The 13,657-nt window shown below is 32.5% G+C and overlaps 1 protein-coding gene across 1 annotated transcript in view; it reads right to left on the reverse strand.

Moving 5' to 3' along the window:
* Positions 1-2,086: 2,086 nt before the first annotated feature.
* The window catches only part of LOC121985351 (syntaxin-binding protein 5-like), a 43,181-nt gene continuing 31,610 nt past the window's right edge, over positions 2,087-13,657 (reverse strand). The window contains exons 7-12 of the mRNA XM_042538752.1: positions 12,974-13,043; positions 11,056-11,515; positions 2,809-3,138; positions 2,518-2,718; positions 2,311-2,409; positions 2,087-2,221 (exon numbers count right to left, since the gene is read on the reverse strand). Coding sequence (XP_042394686.1) covers positions 2,102-2,221; positions 2,311-2,409; positions 2,518-2,718; positions 2,809-3,138; positions 11,056-11,515; positions 12,974-13,043 — 1,280 coding nt within the window. The 3' untranslated portion in view covers positions 2,087-2,101. The remainder of the gene's footprint in view (positions 2,222-2,310; positions 2,410-2,517; positions 2,719-2,808; positions 3,139-11,055; positions 11,516-12,973; positions 13,044-13,657) is intronic.

The following is a 13,657-nucleotide window of genomic DNA, read 5'->3' on the forward strand; positions in this document are numbered from 1 at the left end:
AATTGTTTAAATTAATTAAATAAAATAAATAATTATTAAAAAAAGGAAAAAAATCGCATACCTACGTACGCAAGATCGCGGGCGATCCTGCAGGGGGCGTCCGGCGGCGCTGGAAGCGTTGTCGGACGCTTTCCGGCGCAGAAAGGGCGTCACGCGTCTTCCGGCGCCGCCGAGACGGGGACGCCTCCCGTGCCAGTTTCGGCCGCCCGGCGGAACGATAAAAATCGTCCTTGCCGGACGGCACGGAACGACATTTCAAACCCTGATTAAGAGTATGGTGGATATATTAATTTTAGATTTTTTTTGGATCTTACCTAATATAACAACAACTTTTTATCCCCCCACTAAGTGAGTCAATTATATGGATCCTCCTATGCTATTGAATTTTACCTAATCAAATGGAAATTTTCAGCTTAGTTTGGTGGCTAATTTTAATTTAGATTAGTTTTAAACTTAGAAAAATAGAATCCAAAATTCTAATTGGTTTGAAAACTTAATTAACTGAAAAACAAGAATGAATTTAGCCCACCTATAAATAAGGTGTTAATTTCATAAAAAAAAATAACTAGGTATAAGTTTTTAGTAGAATTAAAGCATGACAAATAAGAATGTTCCCATTTCATAAGTCCTCTAGGCCTTACTTCTTTGTATTAAAAAAACTTCTCAAAATATCATGATTGTCAACATCAATTGTTGAATAAAAAATGATAATAAAAGGTAGCATAGTGCATGAAGCTTCGGCCAATACAAGATCCCGAGAAAGAGTTTGACCATTGGTCTATTATACACGATATTATCTTGCGTTACAAGAGGTTGTTTCCGCAACTTGAACTCAGTCACACGACGATAACTTTACTATTTCGCCAAGGCAGTAATTAAATATAAGAGTCCTTTAATTACATCATTGCTTAATATTCTATAATATAGGGTTTAGTTGGGATCTCAACACATCTAAATCAAATTTATGGTAGGGGGATTTTGAGGCATTATTGACCGAGCAATGCATTTCTTCCTCAATCAACATTAAATTTTTCATTGGCATTGTATAAGAAAGGCAAACATAAGGCATTCGACATAGTTAGCAATAGCAAAGTCAAATAACAATTGGGATTTCTTAATATAACTATTGGCGTTCGACATTGTCAGATTGGCATTCGACATAGTTTATATATATATATCTGAGATAGTTCTCAGTGAACAACAATACAACATATTTATACCTCTTTAACTGCTATAAATTAGGATTTCTTAATCGGATTAGCATCTTTTTCTGCAATTCCCTTAGGAGGCCATGATATAATGACACAACACCACTCCCTACTTCCACCCTTACCTCTTCAGTTAATCAATATGCAAACCTAAGGATGCGTTTGGTTTGCCCCATTTTCATTTTCATTTTCTGAAAAATACGCGTTTTTCGTTTTTTAGAAAATGACTTTTCCGCGTTTTTCGTTTTCTTAGAAAACAACAGCGTTGAAAACGCAAACCAAACGCCCCCTAAGTCTTTCCTTCATTCCTTCCCTCTTCATTTTCCACCCTTTTTCCTTTCTTTCTTTCTTTTTGATCTTTTTCAAATATCTACTTCATATGGAGTTCCACAACACACTACACCACACAATGGAAGTTTTTTCATGTTGAACTTCTTCCTTCACCTCTTCTATTCACCAAGTTCTAATAAACCAACATAGGCAAGAAACACAACTTATTAAAAAAAGAGTAAGAATTGTTTAAAAAGTGTGAAAGAAAAAAAAAATACACGTGAAGAAAAGGAATTGATATCTTTAAAAAAAAAGAGATAAAAGAGAAATATGAATTATTTATTTTTCTAGTTTCTCTCTCCCATCTGTCTCGTTTTTGGCACCTTTAGTTTCTATCTAATTTGTCATGGTTTAGATAAGATAGTTTTTATTTAAAGTTTAGATTTAAAAAGCCTATGTAGTTGATCACCAAGGGCATGTGGATGCCAATTGGCTAAGACCATCTTATCTACATTCTTATAAAACCTCAGTGAGTTGGGCCTCAAAGTTGTAGGTCTTCAAGTTTCAAATATCAACATAGAATAGGAACTACCGAAGGAATCAATCATCTCAGGATCTCACAGTTAACATGCAAATAATTTGCTTTGATTGGGCTGTGGGAGGATATTACCTTCCTGGTTTGTCTGGGTCACAAAGTGAAAGCTTGATCCATTGGTGTTTTCTTGAAGTTTATAGATCCTAACCTATATAATCACAAAGAAAAAATAGGATCTCACATATTAACTGATCTTCAAGCCTCAAAATCAAAGAAACATTTAGAGAATGGTCTAACCAAACCACATTCATCGCCGATAGCCAAGGTCATACTCAAAGGACAAAAGGCAAGAGCTGTTACTGCAGGAATTGTCACCTCCACTTCCATAGCTGGCAGCTGTGGTTAAATAACAAAATTAAAGAATTTAACAAATGAAGGACTGACTATGAGTTCTGGACATGTAATGTCACATGGTCTCGTAGATAGCAACGATAAGCCACAAACCTTTCCTTCTAACACAAACATCAGAACCAGTACAGGATATGTAGCATCCCATATTCTCACAGATCCATCTTGATAACCAGCTATAAAAAAATTTTCAACCTCATAATCTTCATAGGACACTTCAGGAGGAACCCCACCAGTAAGAGGCCACTTTGTGCCCATAGATAAGGTATGAGAAGGTAACCTTCCCATACGAAATTTCTATAAATATTTAAAACCTTAATGAATGAGATTAAGAATTGGATAGCATTTAAAAGGCAATAATTAAACTAAGCCTGAGTGGGAAGGTACCTTGAATAAAACTTTTAAAGAGTTGCTGCCTTTGGGTAGCAAACAAAGTTTATTCACAGTCATATTTGGATCAATGGTAGGCACCACTACTGGAAAATTTTCAGCAAAAACAGATGGGTCCCCATCAGAGTTTAACTCAGATAAGATATTACCATCATAGACACTCAACTGGCCAGGGTTCGTTAATACAAAAAGAGCAGCAGTGGAACTGTCTGATATACTGTCATTTGGGATCAGAATCATATCTGCAAAGGATCCATTAAGATTCAGGTTCACACGTGAGATGCACTTTAAAGTCTCTACTCCAGAGGACCATTCAAGAGTAAGAACCTGCATGAGTAAATGATGACAAATGAAAGTAATGCCGTGGCATGAATGACTCAAACCTGACACACATCAAGTGAGTAAATCATTGCATTGCTTGAACAAAAGGAATATCCTATTTATCCGGACCTAAAATAACTGTTTCTCCGATTAAGAAGAAAAAACCTGACACACATCAAGTGACATTCTTGTTACTGAAGCTCCAAATCCCTCTGGGTAATTTAACATACAAACTTATTCATTTATTTTGTCAACAACCAAATTCACAAATTCTCGAGAGTCAAAGACTGATAAAGAATATTCAGCCCACGGGGCATCTATGATTATAATTTACTCTATAGTTTACTCGGAATAAGAAAGTGGAGATACGTATCCAAGGAATTTACTTTCAGTTGAGAAGCTTGTACCAGTGTTGGTTTTTCTTTTATAATTTGTGTACGTTGACAGTATGATTGCAAATCAGTTTTCTACATCCAATTATTCAAAGCTTCCCTCTAGTTGCAGTAGCAAATTTTCCCTAGCCTTCTATCATATTCTCCTTAAACAAAATTTAAAGGGTAAAAATGAATTACAAAACCATCTCTGCATTTACAAATTCACCACAAACTATAGATGTAAAAGTCTATTATACAATTAAATGGTTAATAATAGTCTCATATCGAGGTCAATTGCAGCATGGGTGGCAGTATTGGTATCAGAAAATTGAAAACCCTAAGTATCGTCCAAATCGAATTGATTGAATTAGTAAAATCTGAATTGGTATAAAAAAAATAGCAAAATGATAATATTTACTGAATTAAGCAATAAAAGATATCTAACAACCTTAACGTTATGGATCTATATTTGATATGTATATACAGATATTACAAATTATAGAAAGTCTAACTGTTTCTTCTGAGTTAGAAATAGTTTATATGATTAATAAATCAATACAATTTGTATCCCATTTTTTCTTGTATATAGGATTTGAGGAATTAAAAACTTTCAAGCCACCATGGTTGATATGACTTCTTACTTCTATGATAAATTACCTAAATTTAAATAAAATTTGGTTAATATATTTAATTATTTAAACTATTAATTAACTTAAAATAATTAATTATCAGTAAAAAATATTATTTAATAATTATTAATAATTCTTCATACTTAATAATTCATAAAGTTATAACTTATTTAAATGTAATTAATTTTTTTAATTATGTTGCATAGGTTAGAAGAGGACTACTATAATAACGAATGTTGTTCGTCTATGTCATTGAGAATGCCCAAAGAAGACAAAATGTAAGTCACGATGAAGATAAAGAATATGTCACCTTTCTTCCTCATTTTGAATGCTAAGTGCAAGTACCAAAGTCAACCTACCTTCTTGGGTTTATCTGCCACAGCCTCTGCACCATGTTAAATCTCTCTTGCATCTTTCTTTGTAACTCGTCTGGACATCCTTAATCCCCATACTTGTTATTCTAGAAAGATTCTTGAGTGGGATTTGGAGAAATCAGCCAAATCAAAATAATTTGATTCCAATTCAATTGATTTCTCTATCGCAACTACAACAACCACCAAGCCTAGTGGGATAAGACTTGGTTGTTGTTGTATTTACATCACGATACTAAAAGAATATGTTCAAAATATTTTTAGTCTTAGATACATATTTAAAGTTATATTTTGGTTTTTTTCAGAAGCAATAATATTGGGGTCATCATACTACAAGATAGCACACTAGTGTGAATAAATTTTTGTGTGTGAACTTCTCTACCATTTTAAATCAAACCATATTATAATAAAACGACAAAATAGTTTTATCTTACAATTGTCATTTTTGTCATGTAAGGAGGCATGCTCTCTACATTATCCATGCAACAGGAACTCCAATCATACCACGGAGGTGTTGGGATCCATTGCAAAGAGGGAGGAAGTAGTGTCGATTCAGATATTGGTGACGACAACGAGAGAGTGGTCGGGTTAATTATTGTTGGATGGTCTCAACTAATTAGAAGAGATTAATTAGGATATAATCCTAATTATTTGAACTACTTATTTAATTAATTTTAATGACTCTAAAGGTTCTAAATATTTTAATAATTTCACAACATGTGTGAAATTATCTCTAAAATTATTTTTTTGGTTTTTCCACATCTCTTATAAAATTGATTTAAACTTAAATAAATTCAAACTAAAATTTAACTAACACTTCATCAATTTATATTGCATAAATTAACTATTAATTTTGTAATACTCTCTCTAAATTTAATTGAATAAATTACACTTATTTATTCTAATTAAATACCCTAATCAAACAACATAACTAGCTCTTAATTATTTATTAATCAATGAGTATAATTAACACCTATTTATCATTCTTCTCATGTTACCTGCATCATATGTTGAAATCATGCTTTATGTGTATCACTCTATCAGCACTTAGACATGTTGATCCCACAAAGTTTTTCTTCATTAGTTTACATCAAGTCTTGATAAGCCTATAGCAAGGCATCAAGATTACAACAATTATGAAAATGAAGATATCACAAAAGCTTTTCCATAGTGTGGTATGTCTGAAATATAGTCTCATTATCACCTCATATCACAACCTGCCCCTAAAACATCGATTGGTGTATGTCCTACTAGAACACATCTAAGAGTTCATTTGATACATTCATAAAGGCATTGAAAGAAATATTGACCTAAGTAGTTTACTCATTTACTTTTCACTATACATTGATTTAATCTAGGCTAAAAGTCAAAAGAGCACCCCACTTTGATTTTTTATCAAAAGGGTGGCCCACCCCATCGGCAACCCATGTACGATCACCCAACTGCCCTCAATACACTGTTCCCATTATTATCTCCCACTTAAATCCTAAACCGGGGGTGCGTTACAGTAGCTATGAAACTGTAGCGGCTACAACACATACTTAACCTATTCAAAAACATTCATGTGTGGCAGCTCTGGTTTCATAGCTACAATAATGCTGATTCAATCTTGTTCACCTGCCATTCATGTTATAGCAGCTATGGTTTCGTAGTTGTACAAGCTTACCTAACATTCACATTGTAGCAGCTATGAAACCGTAGCTACTACAACATGTGTAGCAACTATAGTTACATAGCTGCTATAACATGCCCCAAGTTCAAGATTTAGGCGAAAAATATAGGCAGAAGATAATAATGGGAATTGTACATGGTTGCTCGTGCCCCCGGTTCAAGATTTAGGCTAAAAATATAGGTAGAAGATAATAATGGGAATTGTACATGGGTAGTTGGTGGTGTGGGACACCCTTTTGATAAAAAAATCAAAGCGGCACCCTTTTGATTTTTGCCTTTTAATCTAAGTGGTTATTGATTAAAAATCAAAGTGGCCACAAATCCAATTAGTTGAGTGATATATTATACTTTGACTAGGAGCAATAAGTCTTTGTTGATTTCTTATTATCTTCTTATACCCAGAAGTAAACATATATGCAACTCTTTTAAGGGTTTAATCAACAAACATCAAAATATATTAAACTCTTCAAGGATCAAAATATCAAGGTGTTGAAGTTCCAGGCTTTTGATTAAAACGATATTGTTTTGATACTGTGATAGTGTTTTGACATATGATGTCAGTGGAGAATTGAAGGAGGAAAGAGGCAGGAGATGAAAAAAAAACCATTTAAGGACTTTGTGTTCCGTTTAGAATGGTATAGTTTTGACACTGTATTATATATAGACACAAGCTAAAAAAATAATAAATATTATTTCAATCCATCTTTATGCATTTTGCAGCATATTAAGGGATGTCAAATGTGAGTATGACACATAATTATCAACATAAAAAATACAATATATAAAAAAGATTAGTTGTACCAATAGTGTCCAACCCTTTTGATTTTTGCCCTTTAATCTAAGTGGTTTTTGATTAAAAATTAATGTGGCCACAAATCCAATTGCTCATGTGTTATATTATACTTTGACTAAGAACAATAAGTCTTCTTTTGATTTCTCATTATCTCCTTATACCCAAAAGTAAACATGTATGCAACTCTTTTAAGGATCTAATTAACAAACATCAAAATATATTAAACCCTTCAAGGATCAAAATATCAAGCAGTGTTGAAGTTCCAAGCTTTTGATTAGAACAATATTGTTTCGATAATAGTGTTTCGACATATGGTGTCGTGGATAATTGAAGAAGGAAAGAGGCAAGAGATGAAAAAGAAATCATGCAAGGACTTTGTGTTCCATTTAGAATGGTATAGTTTTGACTATGGATTGAAATATCGTGTCAACCAATCGAAACAGTCGAAACAGATGAAACATTTTTATTCCATTCGCTGACCGCAGCTGCCACAAAGGTCGTGACCCCTGTGGTTGCGACATAAGGGTCGCAGACCTCCACGGCCGCACCGGAGGGGTCGCGCGAACCCCACGACTGCGTCAAAGGGTCGCACGATCCCCGCGGTCGCGCCGGAGGGGTTGCATGACCTCAACGGCCTTTCACTTTTTGATAGTTTCTTTCACCCTTATATGCTATTATAACATAAAAGGATAATTTGAATAAATAATTTTCTATTATCTAACTATATGCTAACTTTTGTGTATTTAGATTCCAGGTACAATAAAACATACATTTGGCTAAAACCAAATTGACACAAACCTTATGTGGAAAAAAACATAATGATAGTAAAGATCAATATATACAATGATGGAAAATATACTAACTCTGTTCATAGTGAATAAATTCCACATGCTCAATCCCAAGGCTAAATAAAGGAGGTTGTGTTAGATTGTCAGCCTAACTTGTTTCCTAGAAAGAACATGTTGCAGGATCCGAACGCAACATCTTGGCAAAGACCGCTATATCTTCATAAGAATTTGGATGTAATGTTAAATGTATAGGAGTATTCACATTCTAAGTTGGATAATAACAAACATTATAGGAAAGTCTTAGATTTGAAGTATGAAATATATGAACAAGCACCAACAAAACAATGGAAGAAATAGATATGATGATTAGGAGAAAAATTAATACTTTGTATTTACAAAAGAAAAAAAATGAGCTAAGGGAGAAGGCAAGATGATAGAGTACTTAAGTTTTAAATTACGTTACACAAAAAAAGTAAAATGAGAAATATAGTAGGTATTGTTATAAATAGTCCGTTAAATGACGAAGTGAATAGTTAGGAAGATAGGATTATAACTCTCAAGATAATGGTAACAAAAGAAACTATTAATATAATTAGCATATATTCATCTCAAGTAGGATTAGATGTATACAAACACCAAATATAGATTTTGAAAATACCTATATGATATGGTATACAAGATCCAACAAACGAATGATTTTAATAGGAGGAGATCTAAATGTACATGCACGAGTAAGAAATAAATAATATGATAGGGTGCATGGGTTATGATTTTGAAACAAGAAATGAAAAATAAAAAATTATATTAGATTTCGCGATAGCATATGAACTTATAATAACTAATATGTTTTTCAAGAGAAAAGAACGCTCATTATGTTCAAGAGTGGAAACAATAAACCACAAATTGACTTTTATGATAGGAAGGGATAGAAATTTTTTAAAGATCACGAAGTCATCCCTGGAGAAAACATAATCTCCAAACATAGGTTAATGGTATTAGATATACATCTTAAGCATAGTATCAATAGAAAGAAAATGTGCATAGCTCCTAGAACAAATTATGGAAGTTAAAGATGGGAAGTAAACAAAATCTTTCAGGAGATGGTAGAAACACAAGTATTAAGAGAAATATATGGTGCTTCAAATACGACATGCGATAAAATGACGTCAATATTTGAAAACATTCGCCAAGAGTTTACTTGGTGAGTCAAGAGCATGAGCACCACTAAATAAAAAAGTTTGGTCGTGAAATGATGTACAAGAGAAACTTCTCTTTTAGGAAAAAAAACCTACAAGTTACAATTATTGTAAATTTGTAAGAACAAAGAAAACTTTAAAAAGTATATAATAATCAAGAAAGTAGTGATTGAAGCCAAGAATGAAGTTATCAAATATGCTTGTATAGACAACTTATACAAAAGAAGGGTAAAAAGACATCTATAGAATAGTTAAATTGAGAGAGAGGAAAATAAAATATCTTATCCAAATAAAATACATTAAAAATAAATCCAATAAGGTATTAGTGAAGGATGAAAAAATAAAGGAGCAATGAAAGAAGTATTTTCATCAATTTTTAAAGAAGATTTAGGTGATCAATTTAATTTATAAAATTTAAGTTGGTAAGCAGAGTATATAAATTAATTTTTTATTAGAGAATCTAAATTTCAAAATAGAAGAGGCATTAAATGGGATAAAAAATGAAAAAAAAAAAAAACAATGGGAGTCATAAAGGTATGATAGTGCCTGGTGAAGCAAAGTATTAAATGATGCATGAGATTCCTACTAACATAGTGTCCTGGGAAAGGGTCTATTGTACGCAGTCTTATCATGCATTGCAAATATTGGAAAAGAAGTATGATCAATGGAGGATAAATACTCTAGTTTCACATATAAAAACAAAGGAGACAATACAAAATTGTGTAAATTATTTTAGGATTAAGCTAATGAGCTACACCATGAAGACTGAAAATCAATTTAGATTCATATTTGAAAGTTTCATAAAAGTTATACATCTACTCAGACATTGAAAAGTATCATAAAAGAAGCATCACTTACTCATGATATTTATTTACTTAGAAATAAAACCCTATGATAGAGTTCCGAAAGAAATTATATGAAGAAATCTAGAAAGAAAAAGTATTAGCATAACGTATATTGAAATAATTAAGGATATGTATGAGAATGTAATGATGAAAGTGAAGATTTCAGACGGATTAACTAAAAGATTTTCTATAAAAATAGGGTTATATCAAGGATTTTAAGTTCATATATTTTAACACTAGTTATAAATGAACTCACTAGACACATAACCATGGTGCATATTATTTACAGATAACAATGTTTTAGTTGATAAAACACATGAAAGAATAAATGTTAAGCTCAAATCTTAACAGAAGACATTAGAAGTTAACGATTTTAGGCTTAACAAAATAAAGACAGAAAATATAAAATTTAAATTTAGTAGTAGACGTAGCAAGACAATTGTTAAAATAGGAGATTAATTACTTCTATAATTGAAAATTTTAATTATTTAGGATCATTTTTGTAAAATGATTGAGGGTTAATAGGTATGTTTTACATAGAATATAAGTAAAACGATTGAAATGAAGGAGGTAAGTGTTCCTTGTGACGATAAGGTACCTTTAAAAGTGGTTATACCTGCTATGTTATATAGAACTAAATGTTGCGCTATGAAGCAAACACACTAGAGATGAAAGTTGAAGAGATGTCTATATTAAAATGGATTTGTTGATATGAGGATAGAAATGAGACCATTTAAGAGAGTCGGGATTGCACCTTTTGAAGGAAAACTCCGAGAAACAAATTTAAGATGGCATGAATATGTACTTAAGCGATCAATAAATGTCCTATTTAGGTGATATGAAACCATAACAAATACACATTAATCGAAGAAGAGGAAGACCAAGGAAGACTTAGTTAGCATTGATAAAATAAAAAATAAATAAATATGGATGAGGATATAATAGAGGATCAAGCCCCATAGTGTAGAAGGATCAATATAGCTGACTCGACTAGTAGGATAAAAGTTTGATTGTTGTTGTTATTGTATGAAAAGAAAATATGCTACTCATTCAACCTAGATTGTTTTTTTGCAACTAACATAAATGAGCAAATTAATAGTGTAAATATGGGTTTCTTAAAAAAAACATAGCCATAGAACGGAGAAACTTGATTAAAACTTCTAAACATGTCATGAATAGGAGTATGATATAAATTTAGTTATATAATAAAGCAAAGTAATAAACACATAAAATTCAGAAAATGGGAAAGGAAATACTGCCAAAACTTCTTCAGATCCAATCTCATCACCGCCATAGATAAAAAGCTGCCCTCTTGTTTCATTACTTCCTTTGGAATTGGCTGACCAGTGTAAGACAATGACAGGAAGTCTACGTTCTGCTGATGCTAGTTGCAGCTTAACCACATTACTGGACTGTTTCCCAGATTGTTGCCTTTTTGTTAAGGAATTAGATGTGAAGTCCCACAACAACACATCTCCATTAATGTAACCCACAGCCGCAATGGAATTATTAGCAGATACCCAGCAAAGAGAACAAATTTCATTTTCTTCTTCATGATTGGCAACCATGCTTTCAATGTAATCACCAGTTCCAGTTAGAGAATCAGTGCCATCAGCAACCCTTACTTTCAGAGCACTGTGACCTCCAGAACTAACAGCTTCTCTTTTGTTGACATCCCAAAGAACTAATAGTCCCTTTTCATATGCAACCAGCATTCTGCAGTGGAGTGAACAATTTACCAATATGAAATCTCTGAGACAATAAAATGGCAAAAGCACATAAAAACAAAATGGCAATTGGTCACACTCAATTTGAGAGTCACAGCCAAGAAACCTTCTGACTTAACATAGAAGCTTCTCATAAAATCTAAGAGGCAGAGGCAAACCAATCCTTGTCTACCAACTAATGCAAGACAGTGGAATCATCTGAAGATTTGAAATTCGAAACACAAATAAGCTTCTTATAAAGGTTAGCAATGACAGACTCTAGATACTTGTGAAACAAGAGCAACAAATCATATGTCCTAACTATTCGAGTCCAGTTGCATGAAACTTCATCCATCAATGAGATATATGTGAGACAATATTGTTGGCAATAAGTCTCTTTGACCTTTATTATGCTAAGCAGGACTTACTTTAGTCTTCATTCTTAAACCTTCAACCTGGTCTTTTTAATTTATGAGTTGTCAGCTTTGAATATGTTCATATTCCTTTCATATTTTTATTATACAATGCAGTTACATTTAACTAATTTCAAATTATAACATTTTTATTCTACTTTGCTATTAACATTTTGCATGATTGTTTCTTCATAGGGCACTCTCTTCATCATTAAATAAGACTGGCTGCACCAAAATATATATGAAACTTCAGTTTTAGACAAGGAGCACATGGCTACTGCACAAGACGTGAGAATTCACTCACCAATTTAACCACCAAACATTTTTCTTATATACCACATTTCCATTGAGCTAAAATGCGAGAAAATAGACTAAGATGGTATTGGCATGTTCAAAGGTGATTGATTGATTGATTATATAAGAAATAAATATTGACTCAGTTCTGGATATTACAAGCAATAGTGTTTTATTGACTTACAGTTTGTTGTTGACTGTTGTTCAAATTATATTTCCATCAGCATCTCCTTGTCGTTGGAACTTGAAAATAGTATCAATATTTTTAACATTGCTAAATGCCTAATCTTCTTCATCATTGAAGTGCACAACTTTACATAGTATTGATATTTTTAACATTTACAAACAAAAATTCTTCTTCATCTAGTTTCTAGAAGCCTTTAAATGCATGTGCACATTATATTTCTCAAACATAACTATAATAAACATTCAAGGATATCCATAACATGAGATTTTTCCAGTTCTCATAGACACGTATTGGTTAAAACTGGCATGGACTGCATTCAAGAGAAAAGGAACAGCCAATTTTAGACAAACATGTAATACACCTAGTTTATAGCTGACCCCACCTAGTGGGATAAGGTTATTGTTGATGTAATACACCTAGTTTGGCATGCTAACAGTGAAATTCAATTTTTTTAAAAAAAAAACATTGTTAACATGTCTCTTCTGATAGCAGAAAATTTTTCCTTATTATCCATGTGATAGAAGGAGTACTTTGAAGTTTGAGCAGACAGGAGAGAGGCATGTACATCTCCTACCTAGTGGAAGACGTATCAGACTGGGGAAGAATTCCAACAATTGACTGAGTACCAGCAAATGAGATATCAACTGAAACAGAAACACAGAAATTTTAGTGACAGAATAAAAGAACAGCTATCATGACATAAATCACACGTTAAAATTTTATAGAAATGTATCATTTGCAGGATTTAACAACAATATACTTTATTAGATGAATAGATGCCCAAAGAGAACCACAATCAATGATAGCATACTAAAGATTTCCTTAAAAATTACAAGGAAAGAAAGAGGAAAGTATATTACAAAAGTAAAGTAAATACTAAATACTATGAGTCCCCGCAAATTTCAGACACTATAGTGTTGAATTATGGGAGCAAGAAGATTTAAAAACCTAAAGGACTCCAGATTTGGTCAACAGATGAAGAGAAATATCTCTCTCGACATACAGTAAAAGTCAAATGCATTATTTCTTTATCTAATTTCATTTAAAGAACAAAAAAAAGTTTGATTAGACCATAGTTTGAAACCTCGTACCATGCCGAGTGACCCAGTTGAAACTATCATTCTGAAAAATCACAAAAACTCATTCCTACTTGGCACATAGACAATATCATTTGTCTCACTATGTCAATTATGTTGATGAGTTTTTTGCCATGCCAACACTCAGACACACCTAGGCATGTTACAACACAAGTTAAGAT

Source organism: Zingiber officinale, chromosome 5B (genome assembly GCF_018446385.1).
Source record: "Zingiber officinale cultivar Zhangliang chromosome 5B, Zo_v1.1, whole genome shotgun sequence".
NCBI lineage: Eukaryota > Viridiplantae > Streptophyta > Magnoliopsida > Zingiberales > Zingiberaceae > Zingiber > Zingiber officinale.